Consider the following 19,448-nt stretch of genomic DNA (forward strand, 5'->3'; position numbering starts at 1 on the left):
GCTTGCTTGCTAGCTGAATTGTAAAGTCATTATTAAGTAAGGTATACTACCCTCCTTTCGAAGTAGCCAATTCCTATAGACAAATAGGTTGGACTATCTGTCGGACTTGTCTACTCTTAAAGGAAATAAAAGAATAAAATATCAACAATCAATTCTAATGTGTAAAATTGTAAATGAACTAATACCTGATTACTTAGCAATGCTAAATGTTGATAATGTTCAACACCACAACTTACGATCTGTCTCTAATAATGATATATTTGTTCCAAGACCAAATACATTTTTTTTATAAAAAATCTTTTCATTATTCTGCAACCAAGGTATGGAATAATTTACCACTCACATTTAAAAATTGGAACTATTCCAGAAATATTGTTATAATCATTTTCTTGTAAATTCTATGCAAGTAAATAATTTGTGTTCTTTCTTTTATTGTGTAAGAATATGAAAACTTAATCAAGCTTTATCAATTATCGCCATTTGAATGTTTGTTTGAATGAATTTAAACAAAGAATTTATTATCACTGGGTCGATACCTCTGCTGGTGGACTACCAAGGGTATAAGTAAGTAAGTAAGTAAATTTTATTTATAGTCGGGCATGATATGTACAATTCAACAAGGTAAATATGAGCTCTGTAGAGCTCTTAACTTGGGCCGACTTGATATTTAAAACAAATAAAAAATTACAAATTATCAGCACATTTGACAGACTACACATACAAATAAAACACATGCATAATATAATAGCAAAGCAAACATGCATAAATCAAAGCAAGCAAGCTAAAAGAAATGAAAAGCAAATTTTGCTTTAATTAACTGGCACAATGACACTGATAAGCTAAGCAAATAAATAAAACAAAAGCAAACAATAAAGAGGGGGAGGACAGGGGGGTACCCTTCTCCCTTCCAGGGCCGTAACTACATTAGGCAAATGAGGCAAATGCCTCATCTTTGAAATTTCAAAAAAAAAAAAAAACTGAAACAAAAAGATTGTCAAATTGTTTTGACGGAAAGTGTCTTGTAAGAAGCCAGTTCTCTTCACTCTCTTAGCCCCTTCATGATTTTCGTTATCCATGTTTCTATTTTACTTTAAGTTATCAGAGTTGATGGTCTATTGTTTGTACTTCTATGTCCCGGGTTTGTCTTTTGTTCATTTATTGTCCTATTTAATGACTATAGTCTGAGTTTTGATTTTCATTTGTAAACGTGTCAATGGTTTTGCAATGTTGCATGCCAACCATTGTTCAGACAATGTACGAGAAAATATCTTAAGAATATATGATGCTACAAGACACAGAAATGAATCGTCGTTTCTGCATGGAGAATTGAACTTGATTTCAAAGAGAACAAAACTGGCTTTTTTCGTAGATAAAACTAGAAAGCTGACATGGTTTAAATTGAAATATGGTCACCAATTCCACGGTATCAAAAAAAATGAAATAAACCCAACAACAATGTATTGACATATGACTTTTTAGATTGAAGGGTTACCCTTGCATTCAGTCATGTTTAGACTCTTTTTTAACAGAAAAAAAGGAATATTGAATACACGTGCACGGAACCTAATCGCACACAAAGTCAATGTATAGAAATATACGAATTATCAGTTGTTAAAGTATAATTCCTGTTCTTCATCTTGATAGTTACTGGATGGTCTCCAACAATAAAAGAATCATTAATATCGTAAAACAAGGTCAAGATGATCCCTAGTGTCGACTTGAACAGTACTAGTACTTAAAGTATAATACTGCACTGTCACTATATTTAAATCTAGTCATAAAAAAATCACCAAAGTCTAAGTACAATACAAGACAAGAACAGACAGACAGATTCGGTATTAAGGATTATGAGAATTACGACTTTTGCTTTATCCATCATATACATATAGATCTTTTTTTAATGTTATCCCTAAAACCTAAAAGTCTTAAAATACAATGAATTTTTGTTATGGCTATGAGAATATTGTTGAAAAAATAGCTCAGAATGCACGATTTTGCATTATTTTTCTCAGAGCGTCTGGTGTCTTCAGCGCCCCCCGACCCCTCGCCAAAAATTTTTCGCCTCGCTACGCCGGGCGAATAATTTGCCTCACTTTTAAAAGAGGCTATAGTTACGGCCCTGCCTTCTCCCACCCATCTTCTCCTTTCTCCTACCCCGTTCTTCTTTCTCCCATTAGAATAAAACATCTCCTTTTGAGATATTTTTTCTTGAAATATTAGATCATTTTTTAAAAGGAGAGATATTTTATTTTTTCTCCTTTCTCCATCTTTTTCTCCTTTCTCCCAGCCTTCCTCTCCTTTCTCCTTACCCCTTTCTCCCTGTCTCCCTTAATTACCCCTGTCCTCCCCCTCAATAAACAGAACACAAGGCCCAGAAGATTCCAGCTCTGAGAACAGCAGCAGACGTCATCAGCTCAGTATTGAGTACTTCGTTACTGACATGATTTATAACAAACTTCCTAAAATGTTCGTTTATAAAATTTTTTGAAATTATAAAGAAACTAAGGTTTGTACAACTCCTTCAGGCAAAGTTGACCACAGATGAATTTAACTATTTCTTTTAGGTATTTTTGTCATATAGCTCTTCAACTGTTTCGGTACTTATACATTCTTCTGATTTCAAATATTTGGCTTTGAGCGTTCCTGGTGAAGGAAAATCCAGAAAAGCGCTTCGGACGCATGAAAATATTAAACGTGTTGTTTTCAATTTTTTATAAGGGTTTTGTTCAAAGAAAGATAACTCTATTTGATAAGTTTACTTGTATGTTGCCTTTTGACCCCGGAAGCACTCAAGACGCCCTCTATTGGCAGGTCGAATTATTCGCTGGCGATTGTCAATCAGTCAGTCGCCAGGAACCATCTATTTTGCCCTGGAAACTACAGTTTCATTGCAAAAATGGAGGATTCAAAGAGTAGTGACCAGCTTTTATGTCCGTGTGGGTTTTACGGGTAAGAATAAGGAAGATCGGTGGGAAATAAACCGATTTTTCTTTCATTAATTGTTCAGACCAGTTCATTTGTTGACAAGTGTTGACGCATCATCGCATGTCAACATCTGTAAATCTTTAGCAGATAACAGCATGAGTATTCCCATTTGTTCAAACATAAATGATTCTCACTGTAATGTTAATGGGTAACAATTCTATGGGCCCTTTTAGAGACAATTGAAACTTTAAAGTGATTTTAAATTGCAATTATCTTATGTTTAGATTATAGAAGATTGAGATTAGCTATTTATGAGCATAATATTTATATATGCTTTGTAGCGACATGAAGTGACAAGCAAAATGGTTCAGCTTGATAAATAATGCTGGTTTCAGCATATTAAGGTCAATGAAAAAGAACTTATTGGTTATGGTCGCTTGGACATGTTGGAGGTTGCTAAAATTTGCATTGTTATACTAGTTGTCATGCAATGAAAGTCCCTTCATACATTTAATCTGACTTCAAAAGGGAAGAAATATTCCATAATATTACAGTCTGCCCTGTTGGCCACTAGTCCCATGCCCCAGACTAGTAAAATTTTATCTGGACAAATGAGTGTTTCAAGCCATTTGCAAAACTTTGTTATTAAGACACATAAGAAAAGGTACTTGTTTCTTGAGAGTGACATCAAAACATTTTGATTTGGGCAAAATAAGTTTGTTATTTGGTTAGAACGTGATGAAAATTGCCTTAAGTTAATGTTTCATCCATTTATTAGAATCGTCATATTCCTTATGAAATTGTTGTCAAACATTATTATGAGTCATATAATATCTATTTTCATGAATTTTCTTTGTCTGCCTGACATTAAAATATTTGTGCGAGATTCATGGGATGCAGATCAGCTATGTCCAAAATCAGTATTCTTACTATGATAACTAAAGATACAAGACTGGCATATAGCTGAGGCCAAAAAAAAAATTATGTCTGTTTACGGTTAACCGACCTACCCTAATTTGAGCGCCGACCTTAAGCCACTTTATTTCCATCGTAAAATGAATTATTATTAGAACTTGTGTCAAAAACGATGTAAGGGTTGCCAATAAATTTAATCAATAGACCACTTTCGAGTTCATCAATCACCAGAAAAAACTCATCAATTATACACGCCTTTGTGACGTCATTATCTAGATAAAGGGGCTCGCCTGTATCCCTGCACTATAAACTAGAAATAAAGGTTGTTCAGTAGGTACTTAATCACAATTCCCATAATGACAGCGGTGTAGATTGTCAATTATGAGAATTTAATTTGCCGAATAATTTGTACAATATAGCTTTATAGTTTTTTTTAACCACTCGCTCAACATTGAAACGGAAGTCACAACACACCTAAACACACAAGTGACGTTCACTTAAACCGAAGTTTTTGACGGAAATGCATCGAACTCGAAAGTTGTCTATTGCCTCATTTGCCTGATACATCCCAATGTTCATAATCGCGAATATGACAGCTGTTTTAAGGAAACTTGCAACTCGTGTAATGAAATAAAAACTTGACCGCCATTTTCTTCCAACCAATAACCAAGGGAAAAAGTCCAATCATTAAAAATATGGGTACATGGACAACTCAGTCCACGCCAAGACTGACTTCACAACTCCAAATCATGGTGCAAAAAATAAAATGGAAAAAAAATATAGACCTACCTACCCTATTTATTTTGATGATGTAACCTTAAACAGACATATATTTTTTTTTGGCCTGACAGAACATTTATGAACAAGCACTTCTCTTTCCAGTGGCGGATCCAGAACTTTTCATAATGGGGGCCTGCTGTCTGACCTAAGGTGGGCCGCTCCAGTCATGCTTCAGTGATTCCCTATTTAATCAACCAAATTTTTTATCCATTTTTGAATCTGCCTATATATAGATGCTTTATAATCTCGCCCCTTCTCCTTATCAGTTTCTAAAATTGAAGTCATTTCTCCCTATGATTCTGAGGTAAAGTGTGAATCCTGCATTCTGTTTAAATCATTATTGTAACATATTTAATGTTTTTATTTTCTTTTTTAGATCAGCAAAGACCATGGGACTCTGTTCAAAATGCTACAAAGGTAAGTTGTGCGTCTGCATATAATCCTGATACCTTTGATAACTATTTACATGCAGATTTAATACTTCTACACATTCATATGAAAAATGTATGCATGCTGTTAGTTTACATTTGTCATGATGTGGATTACTAACCTACTATTATGCCAGATAAAAATTTATATGTGTGGTTCCAGTTACCCTACCTACCTACCCGACCTGACTTTTTAGTCTTAACAATAGCCTACCCTTAATTTTTTTGTCATATTTCATTAAGGGCTGTTAAAGTCAGAATGTCAGTCCCATACAGTCAGGAGTCTACTTCGTCAAAATTATCTCCCCATTACGCCAGTTCATTTTCACAATCGTAGAAATGGAAGCCATTGTAGGGATGACGCGCTACCAATATTGCTCTTGGAAACCGATAAATTTATCCACATTGCACCATTACGATCCTTATATGTCAATTGTATTTTAAAAGACAAATGTATCAACTAGCTAATGAGCATCAGTTAATAATCTTGTCTGCATTGATTCACCTTAAAACTATTGTCTGATCGGTTGTCAGGTGGAATTTTCGAAAATTCATAAACATTTAAAAAAATTCTAATTAAATATTCTGTGGAAGGGCAGACTAGATTTTTTTAGTGTATGAATACTATAAACCCTAGTAATCACACACAAAAAATTAGAATTTTTCGAAGATATGCATTTTCATCATCCAACTTGAAAGACTGTCGTCAAGTACTTTCAGTAAAAAAATAGCTATTGGAACACACCACCTCTTTTTTTGTGACTCATTAGATAGGTATTTCACTTGACCCATATATTTCATCTTTTAGTACTGTGATTTTTTTGTGTTATAAAGTCAACTTGTAGCTTTAATATATAAAAATGATAGAATTTGAAGCGAGACGATGTATGAAATATTCTTACTTTGTACGATATCAAGACAAAATACTCAACTCAAACACGCCCTAACATAAAAAGGTGCTCTCGATTTTCTCTTTTCGATACAATTGTTACCCATTTTTTGGAATTTTTTCTTCAGTCACATAATGGAAGGGCAGACACGAAAATTACTGAACTAATAGTTTGATATGTTTTCCGTCCGTGATAATTTTTTCATAAAAATCGGAGGTTATGCATTTTCTTCATCCAACTTGAAAGATACCCATGTCGTCGACTTGATATCTAATTGTTCTGCTTAACTATGTACTAGATAAATTGAAAACTTATGCAAATGGTGTTTTAAAATAAAACACCTCGTAATTGAGGAGAAAATTGCAGTTTTGTTTGTCTCTATTAACTTTAAAAAATTTTGTCACTATATATAGTAAACAATACAGTAAATATTTATCGCCTTCTCTAACAAAGAGCTTCGATTCTTTTGTTCTATTTCAACCTGGTTTCCGACTGCATAGACTCAATGTAAAAACAAAATATAAAAAATCCCTAAAGACATGACCTAAAAATGTACCTACCCTAACTATTTTTTAGATGTAACTGGAACCAAACACTATTTTATTTGGCCTTATGAATATTGTTTTCAGAATTTGTACATTATTAAATTATTGAATCAGTAAACTCCCTTTTAAAATTAAAGTACCAGTAGATGTTTTGGATAATGATTAATTATGGAACGTAAAAACAATTTTAGTTTGTTTTTATTAAAAAGCACATACATGTGCATCATGTATAAAGTTCACAATTGTTCACAAGTGTCTTTGTGTCTTTCTTGCTGAAGACATCTACATATACAAAATGTATAAGATTTAATGAAAAGTGTAAATTGCAAATTTTTCAAAAGTCTTGCATTCTGGATATTTTAAAAATCACATGACCTAACTTTATTTTCAAAAAACAAATTGTACTGAATTCATATACATGTATATTTTGAGAAAGACACTAGTGCAACGTTTACTGTTTGGTCCTTTAGTATGTCAATAGTTTTTCTTAGAAAATGATAGTAAATGAGTGAAAAGTATCTCTACGTTTATTTCAAATGTAGTATTCAGTGTACAAAGTTATAATCAGATTTGTCCCAGGTTTGTTAGAAATATATGAAAATCAAATGAATAACTATCCATTTGCTGGACATACTATCCATTTGCTGGACATCATATCATGCATATTAAACCTTTAAGGATTTCAATTTACCAGTATCTGCCCCTGTCATTATTGACCACTGGCCCAGTTAGTACTAGTTATTTTTCATGGATTTTTGACAATCTTAAGAAGATGTGGTATGGGTGCCAACTCTCAATCCAAGTCATAATTTATAAAAGTAAACCATTATAGGTCAAAGTATGGTCATCAACACAGAGCCTTGGGTCACACAGCACAGCAAGCTATAAATGGCCCCAAAAATTACTAATGTAAAACCATTCAAATGTGAAAACAAAGCTTGTTTCAGGAAAAATTAAAAGTTGCTTACTACTATTTGAACTTTGATATTAATATCTTAAATTTAATTTTCATGTGCCATGATGTGGTAGATTTTTCCCACGTAATAATTAATAGATGGTATTTATTAAAATAATTCTGTTATTTTCACACAAAGACAAGCTGTGACCAACAGAGGTGATACATGTATGTCTCACATAAAACAACATGTACATATATATGTATACTCGTATTGTGTTGATATAGCTATAGGTGCAGTACAAAATGGGGAAGTAGATACTATTTAAAGAGGAAGGTTTTTTTCCCAAAAAATCAGTGTGATCAAATTTGTTGCCTATCCTTTCAGGATACTGCTGATTTTGATGAGTATCCAGTGATATTGTTTGCCTTAAATTAATGGAGAATAAAATATAAAGGCTTTTTCCCCTGGAGTAGAATCCCAATTAAAAAAATATGGCTTAAAATTATTCCCAAAAAGACAACTTTTTTTACCAAACATAGCAGTGTCAGTAGTAACTTTGCATGAATACAAACTGAAAAACACTAGTTTATACATTTTTTATGCCTAAATTACTATATATGTGCAGATTTGAGGGTCTATTTATGTATCATCACTGACAAAAAGGAGTCTTATTTTAAAGCAGGGTTTGACTCTTGAAAGGGAGTCTGTAAATTGAAGTTTCAATCAAATTTATGATTTAATCTAAATTTCATAATGTGATGAAAATTACGCATATTTTCCCAATAAAAAAGGTTAGAGGTACACATACACCGTGTATCATCAGTACAGGGAATATAGGTACTAACCAAGCAGGCATGATTGATTTTGACCTTACACGGTAAAGAAACTCTTTGTTTTGTTCACATACATGTATAATATTAATGTGTACTTCCGATCTAAACATAATTGTTGTTTTAAGAAATGATTTGGTCGTAGGTTAATGATGAGATGTCTCATTATTTTGCCAAAATAAGAACGATTACTAAAAATATGTGCAAATACTTGTCAAAGAAGTTGGCACTCGTTTCATCCGATATAATTCTATTTTCAATGCAACTCTTTTTCTGATAGAAGGCCACTGTGTGTGTGTAATAAGTATAGCTGTTTCAATAATTGGCATTGAAATCTTTCATGCTTTTTTTATTTTATGTTTTTTTAGATATTTTATTCCGAAATGAAGCGTTGTGTACAGTGTTTAGCTGACCACATGAATCCTTCTGTATGGTGCATAGTTAAGTTGCTGTACACCGTACACAAAAACTAAATTTTCATACTCGTTTATTACCCAAAAAATTTCAAGGAATGAGTATTAGCTTTCTTTCAGATAAAACATGTAAATGTCTAGACATTTGTATCGAAATACATAGTTGGTGTTGACATTCACAACTATTTGCGCATTTACAAGTTAATTGTTCTTCTTAGAATATGAAAGTTGTCTTATAAAAAGGAAAAAATCGATGCGTACATTATTTTGGAGCAGGAACTTCAGATGTTGAGAAATGTGCACTGTATGTTGAGAACACAAAACAAAGATTTTGGTTAGTATCTATATCTGCTGTATGATGATACAGGGTAAGGTAGTTTTGAAAAAAGCCAACAATATCACTGGTACATGTACATGTATCTTAAATTATGATTAAATGGTCTTACTTTGAGTAATTCTTTTTCAGAAAAGTCAAAAGATGTAATGAAAAGTGCACCAGATCACATGATGCCGACAAGTGGTTTGTATTTTCCTAAACATCCAGCCATTTGCTATTGTCCATTTTCTCACATTCAATGCACTGAAAATTGAAATGTAGCTCCTGCATAATCTGCAATATATGTTTATTCAACTTCCTGAATAATCAACAGATAAAATCCCAAAAAACCGCAGAGGGATTGAATACATAGGAACAATTAATAAAAACTGTGGGGAAGTAAAATCTGAATCCGATTCCCACTGAGCATCATCCCTCTGTGTAAATCAGATCTGTGGGTAAGTAAAATCTGAATCCGATTCCCACTGAGCATTATCCCTCTGTATAAATCAGATCTGTGGGTAAGTAAAATCTGAATCTGATTCCCGCTGAGCATTATCCCTCTGTGTGAATCAGATCTGTGGGTAAGTAAAATCTGAATCCGATTCCCACTGAGCATTATCCCACTGTGAATCAGATCTGTGGGTAAGTAAAATCTGAATCCAATTCCCACTGAGCATTATCCCACTGTGTGAATCAGATCTGTGGGTAAATAAAATCTGAATCCGATTCCCACTGAGCATTATCCCACTGTGTGAATCAGATCTGTGGGTAAGTAAAATCTTAATCCGATTCCCACTGAGCATTATCCCACTGTGTGAATCAGATCTTTGGGTAAGTAAAATCTGAATCCGATTCCCACTGAGCATTATCCCACTGTGAATCAGATCTGTGGGTAAGTAAAATCTGAATCCGATTCCCACTGAGCATTATCCCACTGTGTGAATCAGATCTGTGGGTAAATAAAATCTGAATCCGATTCCCACTGAGCATTATCCCTCTGTGTAAATCAGATCTTTGGGTAAGTAAAATCTGAATCCGATTCCCACTGAGCATTATCCCACTGTGTGAATCAGATCTTTGGGTAAGTAAAATCTGAATCCGATTCCCACTGAGCATTATCCCTCTGTGTAAATCAGATCCAGATTTTACTTTCCCATTGTTACAAATTTCATTAATTGTTTCTTGCTATTCAGATTCTCCACGGTTTCACATCAGGATAATGGGTGTGAATTACTACAAAGAAATATGTTTTACTTTTAATAGTTTTATGCAGAGGCTACCATGGATATTATGTTTTAAGTTCTTCAGTTAAAACTATTTGTTCAGACCAAAGAGCCAATTGTCAATGATTGTTATATAAAACATGTAAAAATATGAAATTGTTTCATTTTATGATAGAAGAATGGTCAGGGGTTAAAAATGAACATGAGGTCTTGTTAGCAAACAACCATACAAGACAGTATATGGTCTAAATAACAAAGACCTATGCAATGGGAAATTAATAGGGTAAGCAATGGTATTTAGAGACCACGCTCAAAATGTATACATCAGGAAGGGTGACTAGATATTTTGAGTTCCTAGATTCATGACAAAAAATCTTAGTAAGAACCCTGCTATTACACTCTTTTTCAGTGGTTTTTTTTAAACTCCAATCTTCGTTGTAGAAAAACCTAGTTTATTATTACATATATGCAGGAAATAATTGACACTGGATGTAAAAAAATATCATCTCACGATTAGTTATTGTTGATAAGGAAATCCATGAAAACTGCTATTCAAGTTATAAAAAATGAATCTAAAGTATTACATTGTGTACAGAGGGAATCTCTAACAATCACTAACAATCACTATGATAATAACCATGGAGATGGAATTTTAACAAAATCACCTTGTAGATTTTTGTGAAAATATGCTGGCATAAAACTGAATAGACCACTTTCGAGTTCATCCGTCACCAGAAAAAAATCGTCAATTATACACGCCTTTATGACGTCATTTACCAGATAGAGGGGGTCGCCTGTATCCCTGCACTATTTACGTTCATCAAGCGTCTTAGTGATCGTCATTGTGCAGGATAAACTAGAAATAATGGTTGTTCTGTAGGTACTTAATGACAATTCCCTAATGACAGCATTGCTGGTTGTCAATTTAGAGAATTCAATTTGCAGAATAATTCGTACAATATATAATTATAGTTTTCCAACCACTCGCTCAACATTGGAATGGAAGTGACGATGCCCGTAAACGCACAAATGACGTTCACTAAAACCAGAGTTTTTGACGGAAATGCATCGAACTCGAAAGTTGTCTATAGTTTTATTATAGGTCATGATTAGATGCCTAAGATGAATATGCTTCAATTTTCAGAGCCAGCTTGTGTGTCAGTCAGTTCCACATTTCCAGAAGCAAGCAGCTCAAAGGAAGATATAAGTGATAAAGTACAATTGAATAATATATGTGGTACTAGTAATAGTACAAATGGAACTGTGATTAACACAAATGATAAAAATACAAATGGGAATGATTCACCTTCACCAAGTACCTCAACTGAAAATGCAGGACTGTCACCAGAAAAGAAAGGGAGTAAAAGGTAATATATACAGTCATGTGACATAGACCTTTATAAAGAGGTCCAAAAGGGTTATTTCAATTCATACATTAAAGGAATATACAATATTGTAAATTCTTAGTTTATAAGGTAAATCTTTAGGCTACAGCTGCAATTTTGACGAAACAAAATGGCTGCAAAGAAAAAATGTATATATTTATGTTGGCCTGAAGAGATGATTTTTACAGGCCCGAAAGCAATTTTACAAGATTGTGCTGCTGGGCCTGAGCTTAAACATAAAATTCTTAGTATGTGTTAACATGGTTAAGTACAATACTAATAGCTTTCATGTCATATTATAATATAAAATGCTAGATGTAACCTTCATACAATCTACCATTAATTATACATTGCAACAAGAGTTGAGCACATTTGTTGAACTTACGAACTAGGAAATACACTTTTTTTACTCTTTCTGGTAACATGAAACATCTATGACATACTTGACGCACAAAAAAAGGGATCTATATATCTAGTATCTGGTCAATGATACAGCAACCTTAAGCCCTAAATAACCAAAAGAGTGACTCTGTAATTGTATATTTCAGTGATCAATAATTATTTATTTTAGGGATATATCAAATGTTGAAGCAGATTCCACGCCTGAATCAACCCCAGAAAAACAAAGTCAGAAAGTCAAGAAAAGGTGTTTTCAATGTAAATGTAAACTAGAATTGGCACAACGCCAGATTGGAAGATGTAAATGTGGTAAGTATGGAATGAGGGAGAAAGAAACTCAGTACAATTCAATGAATTGTATCAATAGATATAAGATGTAGTAGTAGTGCCAATGAGACAACTCTACATCCAAGTCAGAATTTGTCAAAGTATGGCCTTCAGCACAGAGCCTTGGCTCACACCAAACAACAAGCTATAAAGGGTCCCAAAATATGACTAGTATAAAACCATTCAAACAGGAAAAACAACAGTCAAATCTATATATAAAAACAGAAACACATACCTTATGAACCACAACAACAAACAACAACCACCGAACATCAGGTTCCTGTTTACTCTTATATTCTAAGATTCCTAGTGACACAGACTATTTTAATTATCTTTCAAATGTAGGAGAAAGGGGAAAATTCCATGTAAAATTTGCATTTTTTGTTTCTTTAAAAAAAAAACTAGATGGAAGGGGAACGCTCCTTACCTGCTTTTTAGTATATATGCTCATTAGAGAATTGAGAAGAAGAAAAAAATAGAATATTATACGATTAGCTCGATTATTTCGATTTTTCAGACAATGTATTCTGTGCATTACATAGACTTCCAGAGTTACATAATTGTGATTTTGACCACAAAGAAGATGGCCGACGAGAGGCAAGAGAAAAAATGGTTAAACCAGTCAGACATCTAGGAACATCATTCAAACGTCTTGATACTGATACCTGAAGGACTGCAAAAACCTGTAACAGATGCAACAAGATATGCAAACTGCTTCCAACAAAAAATTGATAAAGACAATAATTTAATATTTCACGGAAGTGTGAAACATACTTCTACTGTTATGCATGAAAATTTGAATTTGAAGTTTTTTTGTCTGTTGCACAGCTATTTAACCCATTTTATGTAGACTGTTGATGCTGTGTAATAAAATATGCTAGAGGTGTGATTTCTTTGATGGTGAATATTTGAAAGAGTAGTAATACACTGAACTATTTATACTATTTTCTTTGTCTGTCATAGGAAGGACACATTGACCAATGATGCTAAAATACTGTAAACTGGGAAATATTCGTGACTTCTATATTTTCATTATATACCAGCATTATCTCATATGTGTGAAAATGAATGCATTTACACAACAAATACGAGACAGAACTGAAGAAAAAAAATGGAGATCAAAGCATCAAATTATAAAATACAATTCACGAAAATATCCTTTCTCAGTATGTACATTTTTAGCATTGAGTAGAATCATTGGTGTATTTGTTTATTTATTTATATGAACTGATGTATTGTGTAATTACATCTTTAGCTACCATTTGCAGTTGAGGGCTATTCCATTAAAATGTATGTGGGAGGGTATCAATGGACTTTCAAAATATCCCTACAACCAAGAACCAATTTTTAGATAATTTTGCATAGTGGTAAATGACACACTCTGAAAAAAGACCCATGACCTACATTCAATAGTTAAACTTTCCTTCCTACCCTGTCTCATACATTTTAATGGAATAGCCCTAATTTCATATCAATCACCATACACAGATCATCAGACAAATTTATCTATTTCTGGTGCTATGAATTCTTGTTTGTCTATAAACAATAAATACTTGATATGCTTTTTTATGTATATGATCTTAATCTCCTAACAAGTTCTTGTCTAAATCGAACACCTTAAGTATATGATCTTTAGCTAACAGCTCTGGTTTCTATTTGATATTTGTTTCATTTGCAATCATACCACATCTCTTTATTTTAATTTACATGTTTTTGCTAAAACAAACTCCTTTCAAGATAATACAGTCTGCTAATATAGGATGCCTGTGACATTGGAGGGATGGGGAAAGGGAACTAAATTTAATATGTAGCATACCTCTGATTTTTTTGTTTGACTGTTTGATTGCTTATAGTCACTAAGTGACATTTTCCCTCTGAAAGTTACAAGTCAGTAAAGTGAAGTTCACTCCTTAATGTGTCCCAGAAATCAATGTCAAATTCCCTAATGCTAAATTCAAAAGACAATCATACATTGGAATACCTTATTTAAACCTCATTGTGAAGACCGTTTCGCTTTTAGTGCTTTTCTTTGTGTTGATTATACACATCTTGTGATGGCTGTTCCAGAGATAAATGTGAAAGGTTCAGGAGGAAGTTTATATAATACATGGTTAATATTAAGTTTGTTTTTTTTTAATTTGGTAATTCATATAAAAATAATCAGAAAAAAAACTTTTGGAATATTTTTTTTTTATATAAAAGTATCTTGCATTTATTAATAAATTTACTTTCTGATTCATATACACTGACTGCACAGTACCCTAGCAGTTATCAAGCGGTGCTCCTTTCATGGAGGGATCTTCGTATAAACGAAAGCAACATGTAGATTGAATTGCATTATTTATTAAAAAGACATTAATAGTTGTGCATCTCAATTCTTTTAAGATTATCCTCCCTTATCTGCTCTTATTTGGAAAAGATTCAAAGAAACTTGGAATTAATTCTATACATTTAGATATATGCATAGGTAATCACATTTCATACCTATTCAATAAAGACATTTGTGTGTGTAAGTTATGCATATACTTCATAAGATAGTATCATTTGTCAGAGCAATATAAACATGTTTTTAATATTTTATTGTTCATGTAAAAATATCGTAAAATATATGTCAGAATGAAAATGCATACATTTTTACATGTGAATGAATAGTGACTGTGAATGCAATGCTTAGTGCTTAAATATGAATAATCATTTACATAGTATTTTCCAACCACAAAGAAAGTATGCTGTGTTACAATGTGTTAAAAAATAGCATTGAAATGATTGACAGATGTTCAATCCATCTCTATGTCACATGACTCTATTGAACATATATTTATCAACTGCATACAAAAACTCATCTTCGCTAGCCAAGGGTTATGATCCACTCCCTCTCTCCAGAGAGAGCGGGAGTGGATCGTAACCCTTGGCTAGCGAAGATGACAAAAACTCAAAATATCTTACATAAAGAACAATGTAGTACATTTAATTTTACAAAAAAATCTACTTTCAAGGTATTTTTTGAACTTGGTGTAGATTATAACAGCAGCTGGAATCCTGTGTGTCATGGTGTGTACTTTTGTAAATGTACATGATTTTGTGTTGAATTATTTTATGCTTAATTTAAGAAGTATTTTCTTTATATTGGAAAATAGATTAATTAATATAAGGTATAAGTTATGTTCCAAATATTTTGAGAGAGCACTATTTACCTGTATTAAGCTGTTACAAATGCAAGCTTGGTTTGTCCAAGTTTTAGCAAACCCTTTTTATAAGTTTTTCTTTGAATTCTCTGTAGTTAGAAAAAACAATATCATTTTGTCATTTCATTAGTATGTTGAAAATCGGGTATAGTAGATTAGATATTTTTATTTTGTATGTGTGTTACTCATTTATTTAAATAGAATGTAGTTAATAAAATACAAGGAGCAGGGAAAAAATTGCTATTGAAGAAATGTGCAGGGTTCTATTTGTAAAGTTACAGTTTCAATATAGTGCTAGGTAAAAAGTTGTACATATCAAATTAGACACTGTAAACTTGTTTGGTAATATTCTTCAGAAGATAAAATCTATTCAAAGTTAAATATACATTTATGACCTTGTTTACCAATATTTAAAAGCATAATTGGACAATTTAAATGGTAGGTGTATTCTTGATTTGAAAAAAAAATTATGCATAGACAAAAATTGCTTCCTGATCCTATGTACATTTATTCTTGAACAGCCTGTGTCTTTTTCATAATTTTTCTTTTGGAGTAAAAAAGCTGTAGAAGAATATAACAGCACCTATTTGTTGAGTTTGTGATATTTTATACAAAAGAGTACTAACATATCTATATATATTTATTTGTCATTTTCCGCATGTATGTTTGAGTTTTATTTTAGTTTTTGCATGTTTATGTTTCCATTTGTATTGTTCCGAGTACCAGTATCATAGAATTATAACATGTAATACCATATACCTCTGATGTAAACATTGCACATGATCTGTCACATGGTTTTCATAAAATGTCAGCCGATTAATTTTTCAAAAACTAAGATTGCAGGTTAATCCATGATTTTTCTATTGCAAACTTGGTTTTTACACGTTAGCAGAGCCAGAATCCAAGATATTTGAAAATGTAAACTCTAAGATTGAAGGTGGCCAGAACTGAAATAGATAACAGTTAATCATTAAAACGCAATTGCTTAATCATTCCTTTTTGGCTTTGATGGGCAATGCTCCCAAATATTTTTTGTTTTTTCATTCCTTTTTGGCTTTGATGCTCCCAAACATTTTTTTTGTTTTTGGCTTTCAAACATATTCAGCTCTTTAAAAAAATCTGACATTAAAAGTGAGAGTAAATGACTATGGAGTACTTTTATGTTGGATTTTTGTGAAGATACTTAAGTCTTCAGTGTACCTAAAAAAAAAGTTGGTTAAGAAACACATATTGTGTACTCTGTAAAACAGGAATAACTTGTTCATTTAACTTTTCATGTGGCTTTTTTTTTTTTTTTTTTTTCATTTTATATATTGTAGAAAAGGTTATTAAAAATAGAGCAATAAACAGTAAAACGATTTTGAAAATATACTGGTTATGAAATACTGTAAAAAGTCCACAGTGTTTGGTTTCAAGTAGATAATATTGATGATAGTACAGACTTTTCAATTATTTTATATTTATGAATAAAAAGTTTTCTATTATTCTATGATATATGATAATGTTTATATATGATATACATATGTATTTATGATTGAGAAAAAGAGACCAACAAATAGCCGATATTTTCTGGTCATCCAATTTGACACGTTTCATGATGTCTGGCAAATGATTTGTTAATTTATATAAGAATTATAAATGTCTGTTGTCAAATGTTTTATAATCATTATCACTAAATTAACCTTGCGTATTTCATATTTTCTCATCAGATGTATAAGCATGCCTTTTAATCATATTTTTTTCATATCATATGTATCATTCTTGTAATTGTGAAATTGTTACAACATAAAACATGCCTGAGTTAACCAATTTTTGTGCAAATGTTAGAATTTTTTAAAAATCAAGATGTTTTTGAAAATTTCAGGGCTTGAAAGCAAAATTGATCTCAATATATATTTGGTATGTTAAAAATACACGATTTGCTGCAGGAAGTTCCATTGAAACATAAATGGAACCAATTGGTGGTGGCACTTTGAAAAAAGGGTAGTCATCTATACAGACAAATTTATAATTTCTCTGACACTTTCACTGAACAAAATCACCCATCCCAGGGGCGGATCCAGTCATTTTTAAAAGGGGAGGTGTTCCAACTTTATGGCCCCATTCAAATGCATTGATCATCCAAAAAAAGTGGGATTCCAACCCCTCGAACACCAACACCAACCCCCACCCCATTTTGGATCCGCCACTGCATCCATAGCTTAGTTTTCAAAGTGCTTTCCTTGGGTTTACAAAACATATCTTGATCAATTGAAAACTAAATTGAGTCTTGATTTGCATGAAAGTTTGTTATTATGTTTATGCTGTAAAATTGACCACATCTACTTACTCTTCAATGAGCTGGTTTCAGTCTTATGTTTTTAGTATAGAACATAGGAGTTCGTTTGAAATAATTTAAGTACAAAATGTGTATGAAGGAGGTACTTTTGAGCAATATAAAAAGATGGTTTTATTTTTTTTATATTATTATCAGCAGTATTTTCAACTTTTTAGAACTTTCATTTCATTGAATCATAAACGTAAACTATTTTTTTAGAGGCATACACCTGGTTCATAGAATTTATTTCATATGCTGAAAAATAAACAGCAAAAAGTCCACACCATAACCAGTTCATAAATTTAGCTACGATTTGATAGGGCATGCATTATTTTAAGTCCAAACCTGCTGATATAGATACCAACAAATTTGCTTAAATAGAAAATAAAAAATAGAATCAGTATTATAATTTCAGGAAATATTTTCTCTGAATATATAGGGTGCAAAGATAATTCAGATCTGTGAATTTATGATTAAGAAGAAATATGTCTTTTAAAACATTTATGTAACAATTATAAGACAAGATAGTCGTAACATTCCTCCTTCATAGACACAGTACAACACCTTTGATAGAATTTGTCAACTTTTACTTTGTACATGTTTCTGATTGCACTTTTCATTCATATAACAATAAAACCATTTTATACAATAAATTCTATAATTGTTTATACACTTAAGTTAGTCCAGGCTTTATGGAAATTACTAAATGACCAAATTTCAAAATATAGCTTTTGAATTTTGAAGGTTAAAGTTTTTTTATATTTAGAAACCCTTGAACCAGAAGGTATTAAATTTAGAGTCATTTTTTAGTTTCAATGTTTGGATCAATTTAGATGACTAACTAAGCCATAGTCATGTTAACTTCTAAGGTCTGGCTATAACTACTGGTAGTTTGGCATAATCTACATTTTTACATTATAGCAACTGGTTAAAGTATAAGTCCATTTCTTTGTAACTTGTGGTAGTATGATAATGACAATATCATTCTATTATAACACCAATCTGTAAATTTCCATCCATCATTTAGAAGCTTTTGGAACTAGCTATTTAAAGTGAAAGTACATGATATTAAATTCTTAGTCATTATTTAAACAAGGCAAGATTAATTGAAAAAAAGTACTGTAGTAATACCTTTGCTGCTGTTTTAACATGATATGTTCAGATGATTAATTAACATAGCAACATGTTTATACGTATAAATCTGAGACATGGTATGAGTGCCAATGAGATATCTTTCCACCTTAGTCTAAAAAAGACTAAAAATGACAGAATAGTGGGACACTAACATTTCACTATCTAGTCAGACTAAGTCTTCAACAATGAGAATTCCCTACACTATCGAATCAGGTATAAAAAGCTGAAGGATCACCAAATGTTATTGAATATGCTTACAAGTACAAAATCACATATTACTTAATACCCCTTGTGATTGTGGAGATTGATTGGTTAATTATTTAGTGTTAAATGCATCCTTCGACACTATTGTGCTATTTTGTGGTGGTCAGTTTTTTTGGTGGAGGAAGCCAGAGCGTCATTAGAGAACCACAATCTCAACCTTCATTAGGAAAACTAACAATCCTAGTCAACTAAGATTTGAGTCAAGCGCACCTGCCACTTTAATACAGGATTGTAAAGGGGTATAACTACAGAATGGTAAAACTGATGCCA

The 19,448-nt window shown here is 32.2% G+C and overlaps 1 protein-coding gene across 1 annotated transcript; it reads left to right on the top strand.

Annotated features, from left to right (window-relative positions):
• The first annotated feature begins 2,789 nt into the window (after window positions 1–2,789).
• LOC139515738 (AN1-type zinc finger protein 3 homolog) lies at window positions 2,790–13,865 on the top strand. Its single transcript, XM_071305409.1, has 6 exons — window positions 2,790–2,949; window positions 4,997–5,037; window positions 9,092–9,145; window positions 11,312–11,534; window positions 12,124–12,260; window positions 12,796–13,865. Exons 1-6 carry the CDS (start codon window positions 2,897–2,899, stop codon window positions 12,945–12,947), a joined length of 660 nt encoding a protein of 219 aa, XP_071161510.1. The 5' UTR covers window positions 2,790–2,896; the 3' UTR covers window positions 12,948–13,865.
• Window positions 13,866–19,448: the final 5,583 nt, after the last annotated feature.

Source organism: Mytilus edulis, chromosome 3, assembly GCF_963676685.1.
Source record: "Mytilus edulis chromosome 3, xbMytEdul2.2, whole genome shotgun sequence".
NCBI classification, from domain to species: domain Eukaryota; kingdom Metazoa; phylum Mollusca; class Bivalvia; order Mytilida; family Mytilidae; genus Mytilus; species Mytilus edulis.